Consider the following 11,382-nt stretch of genomic DNA (forward strand, 5'->3'; position numbering starts at 1 on the left):
TTGTCTTCAAGAATCCTGAGATGTTTTGGGTGAGAAAATACTCTAAATTCATCCTGAATTTTACAATAGGCAAAATCTAGTAAATATAGCCAAAACAGCCAAAATCTGGTCCATGGGGTCACGAAGAGTCGGACACGACTAAACGACTAAACAACAACAACAACAAAGTAACAACCTTGGGATGTAAGGAGCCTCCCCATGAAATCTACTACTCTTAACATAAACTTTTTATCTTCCCTCAAAATTTATCAAATATTTCCCTGGAGAACGAATAACCTGCTTTGCTGCAAATATTGCTTTAAGCGAGATTTCAGTGCCAACATTTTTACGCCCTGGTGGAAAAAGAAATTGTGGGGGGTGGGGGGAGCTGTGAGAAAAGAAAGAAAATGTTTGCAGTTCACTTCCAGAGTTTCTGCTGTCTAACTGAATTCGCCTTGTTGACAACATCATTTAGCAAGATCTGATGGTATCATAATATATGTGTATTTATGACATCTGGAGGTGTCACTCAGGGAATGAGAGGGAATGGCACAGAAGCTGCAGGAAAAGAGAGAAACAAAGGTTGTGAATAGGCAAACAAACACCAAAAAGGGTACAGAGAATGTGCTTTGAAGGAATCATTTAGAGTGCCTCAAAATTCCCAGCCCCCTCTCTCTAACATCAGAGTGGAGTACAAACCACAAGCTAAAAAAACATTAAAAGCAAAGAATACACACCAAACAGCTCATATATATAATAGGGGGGTGGGAGGGTGGGCGGTTTCCAAGTTACTCCTACTTAAAGTAGACCCACTGACATTGATGAAACCAAATTTGTCATGCCCATTAATATCATTGGGTCTTCACTGAGTAACTGTGAGCTGGTCCAGCCATATATATACATGCAATGCACACAGGATTTTAAACATGGGATATTTAGTGTGCATCATTTGGGTTGATTAAAAAACAAAACTGTTTTGAGCCTCACAGTGGTATCCATGTCGATGATGGGTGGATTATAAATATGCCTAATAAACTAATAAGCATGTCTGTGCATGTTCTCAAAATAAAATGTGTGAAATACCACCTCCCACACAATGGGAAATAAAGGAAGAAAATTAAATGTCCAAAGGCATTCCACAAAAACCTATTGCTTTGAGGAGAATGAGAGGAAATCACACTCATACACCCCAAAGTGTCGGGGTCTTCGGTTTAATGTTGAAAAAGGCTCTGGTAATTTTATGCTCAAAATGCTTCCAATTCCAAAGGAGAATTCAGGATGACTGACTGGTTTTTTGGCTCCACCCACACACCATTAAATGAGTCCCTTATAAATGTGTGCACGGCCCTACACTTTACACCAATCCCTGCCTCCAAGCAGGATAACTTTCCACCTCATCATCTCCACTGCTCCTACCTCCTCTCTGAACTCACAATGGCGGCGGCTGCTCCACCACGAAGGCAACAGGAACTGTTCACACTCAGGTTTACCCAGGCTCTTGCCTGTGAATTTGTCGCCACTGTGATCTTCATTTTCATTGTCCTGGGCTCAGCCTTCAAGTGGCCCTTACAGCTGCCCAGTGTCCTCCAGATCTCCATGGCCTTTGGCCTAACCATCGGCACCTTGGTTCAAGCGTTCGGTCATATCAGCGGCACGCACGTCAACCCAGCAGTGACCATCGCCTACTTTGTAGGGAACCAGATCTCTATCGTCCGCTCGGTGCTCTATGTGGTGTTACAGCTGTTGGGAGCCGTCACTGGTGCAGGAATCATCTACTCCGTGACACCCAAAGACGTCCGCCATACATTAGCCCTCAATGACGTAAGTCCTTCCATTGCCAAAGAAATGATTGATCAACAGAATCTTGCACAAGTAGAATATTTATTATTATTATTTAGAATGTTACTAATTATTGGAGACACAGATAAAGGGATGGCAAAGTATGATTAATAAATTTTGTAATGGGGATAAGAAACCTAGAATTGATAAAATAAGACAGTATAAACCCCTGGAAACAGGTGGCCTGGGTCTCCCCAACATCAAGTTATATTATATAGCAAATCAGTTAAGATATATCATAGATGGGATAACAGAACAAGGAGAGATAGAATGGTTCTAGAATGGTAAACAGGAAATGAGGGAGACGTTTGTGAATATATATTTTCATCAAACCAAACAGGCAATGGTGGCAGAATATTGAAAATCCCTTATTAAGAAACATCATTGAGATATGGGCAAAATATAAAGAAAAATTGATACCAGAAAATTCCCCACTAACACTGATGGTGAGGCTAGAAGACTTCCCAGTAAATTGAAAAAAGGAAATTGAAAAAGTAAGCGAAAGAGAAGAAAATACTTAAAATAAAGGAATGGGTGGAGAAAATGAGAAGCAAAGAACAAATAAGAGAAACTCTAACAGGAAGTAAAATAACTTGGTTTAACTGGAGCAATGGACAAAGAAGTGGTTAAGGGAAAACAAGAAATGCAAAGAATATATAAAATTTGAGGGGGGGATTATAAAAAGGGGGGATAAAGAAGAAAATATAGTTATAAAGGGGGAAGCTAGTGAAATTTATAAAATATTAGTAAAAATGAAGGATCAACAAGATTAATTAAAAGAGGTGTGGGAAAAGGAGACAACAGGGCAGATAAATAGTCAAAGCTGGGGGGAAATATGGGAGAACGCACTTTGAAAATGTTGTCTATAAGATAAAAGAAAATTACTATAGGTTAGTATGGAGATGGTATTTAACACCAATATGATTAAATTAAATAAACAAGGAATATTCAGTGTTATGTTGGAGGGGATGCCAGGAAACTGGGACTTATGTTCACATGTGGTGGGGGTGTAAATATGTTCAATTTTTTTGGCAAAGGGTGTTTAAGGAGATAACAGAAATTACTGGGTTAAACTGACTGAAAGTCCAGAGGTAGCATTATTATCAATTTACGATGGGGTGGAAGGTTCGCAGGATATGAAGGACTTGCTCACAAATTTATTGACAGCTGCATGAGTTATTATAGCTAGGAAGTGGAAGGGGCAAAGTTAATATAAAATGGAAGAATGATATAAAGAGGTGTGGTATATAGCTATTAATGATAAATTAACATGTGCTATTAAGGTAAGACAGGGAATATGAGGGGTTATGATTTTGAGGAAATCTGGAAGGTATTTGTAGAATCTGTACTGTTAAAACGGAAAGGGGTCAAACCATCACAAGAGATGTTGAAATTTTGGGAGGTTGGATAGTTACAATGGAATGGTTTGGGGGGTGGGGTGCACATTTTTATTTTATTTTTATTTTTTTATGTTTACTTTGTAAAAAAAGAAGAATCTTCCACAATTGACTCCCAGCCTTCCGAATTAGACAGATGAAGGAATGTGAACAAAACCAACAATTCTATATGGGTTGATTCTAGCTAATGTGCATTCCTGGATTACAATATGGAACACTGGCTGCATCAACATTGCACAACAGATTGACACAAGCTCTTCCGCTTGTCTCGTGCCTAGAAAGCACATGTCCAAGCGATTTCCCCCTTGCCCCACTCCTTCTCAGGAAAACCCATTTTTTAGCTCTAAATCACAGCAAATGTCAATCCGGAGAAAACTCAAGTTGTGGTTTGTTCCAATTGAGTGCTGAACAGTGATTTTCCCCAAGGGAAAGCAGTGGAAGAAGAGGAATAGGCTGCTAACTGACAATATGGTTTTTCTTTAGGTTGGTCACTTTGGGATCCAGTTTTCCCAAATGATTTTTTATTTTTATTTTTGGTCCCATATGGAGAAAAGTTGATGTGTGTGTGTGTGGTGTTGCAATGAAAAAGGAGGAACATCTGGGTGAAAAGCAGACCAGCAACATCACTATCTGCATTCGCCTGTGATCCTGTATCCTTGGGAGAGTCACCTGGGCAAAAGAGGTTTCTAATCTAGCTTTCCAGCTCCCACAGTAAAACTGAGAAAATTGGCAAAAGAAGGCATTGTACAGGGGAAAGTTATTCATTGGAGAAAGGAAGATTTAGCAGTTAAGGCAGAATTGCTCAGAAGACCTGTCTGACTGTTGTTGGCAGAAGAGAAGGGAACCCTTACAGAGCTATCATATTTACTGTCGGTTTACTCAGAAGTAAATCCCTCTGTGTGTTCAGTGGGATCTACTCCCAGCTCAGGATAGGACTGCATCCTAAATGTGCAGTCATATATGTGCTTATTCACAAGTAAGTCACACTGAACTCAATTGGGCTTACTCCTGGTAAGTGTGCTTAGGATTGCAGCAATAGACACCCATTACAGCAGCCTTCCCCAACTTGGAACCCTCCAGATATTGGACTACAGCTCCCATCACCCCTTTCCATTAACAATGCTGCTTGGGGCTGATGGGAGTTGGAGTTGAACAACATTTGTAGGGCACCAGGTTGGGGAATATTGTATTAGAGGGAGGCTTGTGAAAACCCAGCCTAGAGCTACAGAGATGCTCCATGTTAGAACTTTTTGTTTTCTCTTCACATTCATCTCTTCCATTTTGCCAGCTCACCTATGGCACAAACCCTGGTGAGGCTCTGGTGGTGGAAATCATCCTAACCTTCTCGGTTGTCATGTGCATCTTCTCTGCCACTGATAAACGCAGGACGGAGAGCAGGGGCAATGCAGCATTGTCTATTGGACTGGCAGTCACCATGGCTCACCTCATCGGGGTAAGCGCCTGAGTTATCATTTTCCCCTAGTTTCGGAAACAGATGAGTTGACGTGTTTCTAGAAGGCAGGGTAGGAAAAGTTACTTCGGCTAGAGTTAAAAATATTTAGAAATGGTTATGTGCTGGTGTGTGCGTGCGTGTGTGCACTATTTATTTATTTATTTATTTATTAAAAAGAAATTAAAGATTTGGAGTGGGGGCCCTGAGGGAATTCCAGTGTTTACTTGTCCAGGAGATGCCAAAATGAAAATGGGAGAGTCCTCCCTCCAGTGAATAAAAATCTGCGAGAGAAAAAAAAAACCAACAACAGTAAAACCAGTGCAGTTACTCAGGGATGGGAGACAGGGGCAGAGGAAGGGGAGCGGTTAGGGTGGGCCACCCCAGGTGTCACCACTGAGGGGGGGTGACAAAATGGCAGGCGGCACTCACCTCAGGGCCTGCAGCATACCCAAGCCACGCATCTCTCCTGGGAGTGATGCAGTGGCTTGGGCGCCCGCAGGCTCCACGCTGCCCCAAACAGTCCGCCCACCGCCTCCCCCTCATCTGTAGGGTGGCTGAGTGGGAGGAGTCAGGCAGACTCCTTGGAGGCCCTGTGGAGCATCCTGTCCCAGTTTGCCCCAGCGCACAGGCAGCTGGCGCCGCCCCTGGGCGCAGGGCACGCGTGCCACCCCAGGCACCGGATTGGCTTGTTCCGCCGCTGAATGCACTGCTTCTCTGCTTAATCAACACCTGAGGTGGAAGAGCAACAGTGAGCATGCTCTCTTCTCTGGGTACCATCTATCTTACTCTACACAAGCAACAGGGATAATGTATGAATCAGGGAACCTCCACTACTCACACAGCCTTCTTGTTTAATGTAGAAAAATCAGGGCTCTACATTGTGTGGGTAACTTACACAAGCAGAAGTGGCTCCCCACTGGAGAAGTCAATCCATGGGTAGGCAAACTAAGACCCAGGAGCCGGAGCCGGCCCAATCACCTTCTAAATCTGGCCCGCAGACAGTCTGGGAATCAGCATGTTTTTACATGAGTAGAATGTATGCTTTTATTTAAAATGCACCTCTGGGTTATTTGTGGGGCATAGGAATTCGTTTGTTGGTTTTTTTCAAGATATAGTCTGGCCCCCCACAAGGTCTGAGGGACAGTGGACCATCCCATGGCTGAAAAAGGTTACTGACCCCTAATGTAAACCGTTATAAAGATGATAATGACATTGCTGACCCCTAAGAGAAGGGAATGAGGATGAGATGGGAGAGAATTTCAATTCAGTTCACATGGAAAAGCTAGCCTACCCAATCTGCACTTCCCAAAACAATAAGCAAACTGACACACAGCCATCCTTTGAAATTCAAACTTCTCCAAATCTTGAAATGCAAATTTTACATGTTATTCTTCCCATTTTGATTGTGAAATTTGGACGTCAGAGTATTTTAGATTTCTTAACATCTCTTGGTTTTTTATTTTGGTACACGTCAAAAATGAAACTCCATGAGCTACCAGATACAGCAAAATATTAAGTGCTGTTCCATATCAACTACAAAATACAGTCAAATGTTATATGCTAGGAGTCAAATATTATCCATGTTAAATAACCTTGCATGTCAGTTGTCAAATCCAAAATCCAGTTTCATGTTAATAGATTTTAAAAAATGCTTTTGTACTGCTGTGTACCACCCTAATATTTTGTGAGAGGGTGGTATTAAAATAATAAAATAAAATACTGTCAAACATCAAAGTTAAAAATAAAATACTGAAAATTCAGATGAAGTGAATATTCAGCATCAAGAATGACAGAGTAGAATTGGGAGACACACAGGTTGCTTTCAGTTCTACAGAGAATAACAAAGAATGTTATCCATATGGTAAATATTGTTTTCTCTTTTGTTTGATTTCAATGGTGTATCTCTGCATTCATTTGAAAGCTTTCTGAATCATCTGCACATAGAGACCCCCGTGGTATTTTTTGTATTTTGGTTCTGATTCTTAGTTATACTTTAGATTTTGTAATGTTTCTTTTCTGTCTTGATAAATTTTTGATTCGTTATGTATGTTACGTGACTTAAGATAATAATAGAAAAGAATTTTTTTAAAAATCATGCAAAAAGGTTAATTGAGGAGAGTTCATAGATGGCATTGTATGGGAGCACCTGGAGACTGGATACCCAGATAAAGTCACCTTGATGGGAAGGGAGAGCTCAGTTGGTAGAGCATGAGACTCTTAATCTGAGGGCTGTGGGTTCAAGCCCCATGAAAGATTCCCAAATTTCAGGGGGTTGGACTAGATGATCCTTGTGGTCCCTCTACAATTCTGTGATGGACCGCTTGATGAAGGGATCCTAACTGCTAGAGGGCAAAGAATATATGAAGAAATTGAGGAGAACAGCAAATCTGAACCCATGTCTTTTCTGCCTTTTACAGATTTATTATACTGGCTGCTCCCTAAATCCAGCTAGATCCTTTGGACCCGCTGTCATAATGGGAAAATTCAGTGGGGCTCACTGGGTAAGTTTTGTATGGTGCATCCTAGAATTGTGGGTCGGCAAGCAGAGTGGCCACATAACGTATCACCCGAAAAGAGGAAATTCAACACCAAAACCCCAAAGAGAGCACAGGTTTCTTTTAATTTGTTATTTAAACAGAGATACAGTACATCTAAGGGTTGTGGAGAAGACTGTGACTGGTAGGTAACCTGGACAGAAGAGCACTCACTGCCATTTGATAAAGAATCTTGACCAGCTTTGGTGCAGATTGGACTTCCTAGCCCTATCAATCCAGTGGCAGAGTGGTTAGAGGGTTGTACTGGGACCTGGGAGAGCAAATCCCCACTCAGCTATGAAGTTCACTAGATGACCTTGGGTCAACCACCAATGAACCTGCCTCAGAAGTTTGTTGTGAGGTAATAATGAGAGGGGGAGAAGCATTCAAGCCGCTTTATAACAAATAAAGACATAACAAATAAATAAATAAAAGTGCATAGAACTGAAATCATGATTAGAAGCCCTGCCACAGTTTTCAGGATATGACTCATGGTTGCTTTCAAAGCTTACTCTGCATCTCCTTGTTTCCACAGGTCTTCTGGTTAGGACCCATTTTTGGTGCCAGCGTGGCCTCTGTAGTTTACAACTACCTTCTGTACCCTCAGAAACTGAGCATAGGTGAGAGGCTGGCTATTGTTCAAGGATTCGTTCTTCCAGAAGATGAAGGGAGAAGCACACCTGGAACTAACTCTGAAAGACTCCGGACCTGAGCAATGTGGTGGGTTACTTATCATGCCCAGATGATTCCAATGACGGCCACACAATTTGCTACAATGCTGTAGAAAGCTGAGAAGTAACATCCAGCCATTGCAAAGGAAACAGTGTGAGTCATTTGAGTTTAAACAGTAACCAACTGACACGGTTCTCCACTTGCCACACTCACCAACAAACCAATAATAGAGTATAAGTGTCTGGCAAACATTGTTATGCACTGGGTGTGATGTTTGTGCATGGAAGTATGAATCTTGGCGCTGCCTCTAGCCAAAATTCAGGTTTGCCCAGTGCAATGGTTTATAATTGCTATTCCAGGAGGGGCAGGATGCTTAATCTCCTTGGCCCATCAGCCAGAGTTTACTAAGACTTCCCCCGTCAAGCAAGGTGTCTGAGTCATGGGTGGCTATACCCCCCCATCTAGTTCTGCCAGCTGCCTTTGACTACCACTACCATTGCTGAGCATTGTCTGAGAAAGGAGAAGCAATTGGCTGTTGCCAGAAGAGCCAAGTGTGGAAAGCTGCATAAATTCATGATAGCACACTTTCCTTTCCTTTCCTTGACTTCTACCCATTTCCACATTTCAAAAGCCACTCACCAGGTGGTAGCTTCCTGGCAGGTGGTTCACTGTTGCTTACTGAGAGGAAGGGGCAAGGCAGTGGGGAGGTTGGCACGCTGCAAACACACAGCTAGCAGTGCTGGATTGTCTCTGCTGGTGTGTTTTCACCATGCTGACCTCCACCTCACCCCTCTCACTCCCTGTAAACAACAGTTCCCCACCTGCTGGGAAGCGAGTGTAGCAGCTCTGCCCACCAGCCGATGAACTGTTTCTGCCTCAATCCAAGTTTCCCTCTGCCCATTTTATTATTATGAAAGAGAACTCATTTGTTGGAGCAAGATGCCATTTTCATTTACGGGTGGCTGGACTGCTGACAACAGATCCACATATCATTATTTATTTGGTCCCACCTTACAAACATTTGTCAGCAGGGGAGCTGTGTTTTTTTGCCCCTGTTGTGTTGACTGTAGTTCTATAACTTGAAAGGATTGTTGTGGGTGGTTTGCCAACTGTCATTTCTGTAACATTTCTGTAACATTATGAGTTGTTCATTGTCAGTAAATAAGAATTCGGGGAAATAATATATAAAATGTATGAAGAGCAAGAACTTTGGCGCATTGTGAAGTAAACATGTAGCACAATAGTTGGGAGGTTCTGAGATGGTAACCTCAATGTCCCAACTTCACTATGGCCAGAGGATGTCCATGTGCTACTTTGCTCCTCCACCCGTTGAGGTGGCACAGGCACAATCTGATTCAGGAAAGACAAAACAAAGTACTTATTCATGGAGTGCATAATTAACTTAATTGAATTTGGTCATAATCATTACCCTACATGGTGATGTTTTGGTTTTTTAAGCACTAGACAAATTAATAGAGGTTAGTCCTGTCAGCAGCTACTAGCCAAGACAACAACATTAAATCTCAATGTATAAAGGCAATATGTCTCTGAATTAAGGTTACCAGACGTCCCCGCTTCCTGAAGACAGTCCCTGGATTTACAAATCAGTCCCCATAGAAAACCCATTGAAGTTGAAAAGTGTCCCCGGATTCATTGAAAAAAAAATCTGGTAACCTTACTCTGAATACATTTGGGAACAGGAGGAGAGTATGGACTGTGTTCTTTAAAAACCCCTCAAATGACAGTAGGATATCAAGGCAAAAGTTTGCAAAACATGGACAGTTTATGGGGAGCTGCCGAACCTTTTGCAGTATTTCAGCACAACACTTTTCGGAAACTCCATGAATATTCTGTGAACACTACTCAAAATCATTGATGGGGACAAAGTTGAACCAAAGTATTTAATCAAAGTGATTTAAAATGGATTTGTCCCTCAATATGTCAGAATACTGAAAATAATTTATGATATTGCATCTGGTACAATTTGGATAAATAATACAGATTCACAAAAATATCAACTTAGCCACAGGACAAAACAAGATTGCCCATTATCAAATTTACCATTTGCTTTTATTTTAGAACCTCTGGCAATAAGATATGCAAATTCTGACAGGAAATGGTGAGAATACATTCTGGGACTTTATGCTGATGATATTGTTTTATGTACATTAGACCCAGTTTATGCAGGGAAGTTATTATGTATAGAATTGAAGACCTTTTTCAATATCTCTGGACTTAAGGTAATTCTTCAAAAATCAGAAATAACGTTCTTTCATACTCCCCCACAACTTTAGGAAACTTTAGCCAAAATATTCCAAATCCCAAAAGCTAGTAAAAGCTTCAGATACTTAGGCATTCAGATTACCCATAATTTAAACAAAATATATCAGATAAATTATAGCAAAGTAAAGAAAACAATAAATATGGACATATGATGCTGGAACAAAATACAATTTTCTATCATAGACCAACTGGCTGTAACTAAAATAATGCTTGTTCCAAAATTATTATTTTTATTTCAAATGTTACCAGTTTGGATCCCACCAGCCCATATGCCCAAATGCTAAAGAAAACTTAACAAATTCATATTTCAAGCAGCCAAACCACACATTAAAAAATATTTGCTGTTGGAGGATGAGGACTCCAAAGCTAAAGAGCTATTACAATGCATATCGACTCCGCAACATTGACAGACCTAATGTCTGGCAATAAGGGAAATCAATGGAGCGCCTTAGAGAACTTGTAAATAGATGGCGTCCCTATGAAAGTAATATTTTCAAAAATAAATTACCGTAATTCCACTCTTTGATTCCACTCTTTGATTACAGGGCAGACAGTCCCTCTGACTCCAGAACTGGCTCCAAATTTGTATAGTTAGGATATGTTGCAAATTAAAGAACCCATAACACATATATTAATGACTGCAAGAACAACTACTGCCAGGACATGGAAATCACTTCATTATTAATTATGAACCAACGGTGTAATGCAATTTGGTAAACAGCACATTTGGAAAAACCAACACAAAAATTAAAAGTAGCAAGAGGCCAAAAGAAACATGACAATTTTTATGCAATCTGGTGTGACTTGGTTGATTACATAAAAGAAGAGGCATGTGGCATAACGGTATAAATAGTGTGCATGAGGTACATATTTTATTTTATTTCTCCCTCCCTCCCGTTTCCTATAAATTCTGATTGCGTATTGATACAAAATACCTTTTCTTATGGTTACAAATCTAAGCAATACACATTACCATACATAATTTCATATCTGCAGTAACTGATAATTTTGGTATAAATATTTGACACAACGTTGTCAATATATTCAGAAATGTTTATCTGAGTATTCATTGCTGTTTTATTTTTATTACTATGTAATCGTTGCATGTCATGTGTTCTAATGAAAAGAAAGATATTTCTCAATGCAGCTATGTTGAGCAGTTTAAAGATGAAAATGAATAAAGACTACAGTACACACACACACACACAAAATCATTGGGTCCAAA

The 11,382-nt window shown here is 40.7% G+C and overlaps 1 protein-coding gene across 1 annotated transcript; it reads left to right on the forward strand.

Annotated features, from left to right (window-relative positions):
* The first annotated feature begins 1,257 nt into the window (after positions 1–1,257).
* On the forward strand, positions 1,258–8,023 carry LOC128409646 (aquaporin-5-like). Its single transcript, XM_053380211.1, has 4 exons — positions 1,258–1,800; positions 4,504–4,668; positions 7,086–7,169; positions 7,738–8,023. Exons 1-4 carry the CDS (start codon positions 1,258–1,260, stop codon positions 7,912–7,914), a joined length of 969 nt encoding a protein of 322 aa, XP_053236186.1. The 3' UTR covers positions 7,915–8,023.
* The last annotated feature ends 3,359 nt before the right edge of the window (positions 8,024–11,382 follow it).

The sequence above is a fragment of the Podarcis raffonei genome, chromosome 2 (assembly GCF_027172205.1).
Source record: "Podarcis raffonei isolate rPodRaf1 chromosome 2, rPodRaf1.pri, whole genome shotgun sequence".
Taxonomy (NCBI): Eukaryota; Metazoa; Chordata; class Lepidosauria; order Squamata; family Lacertidae; genus Podarcis; species Podarcis raffonei.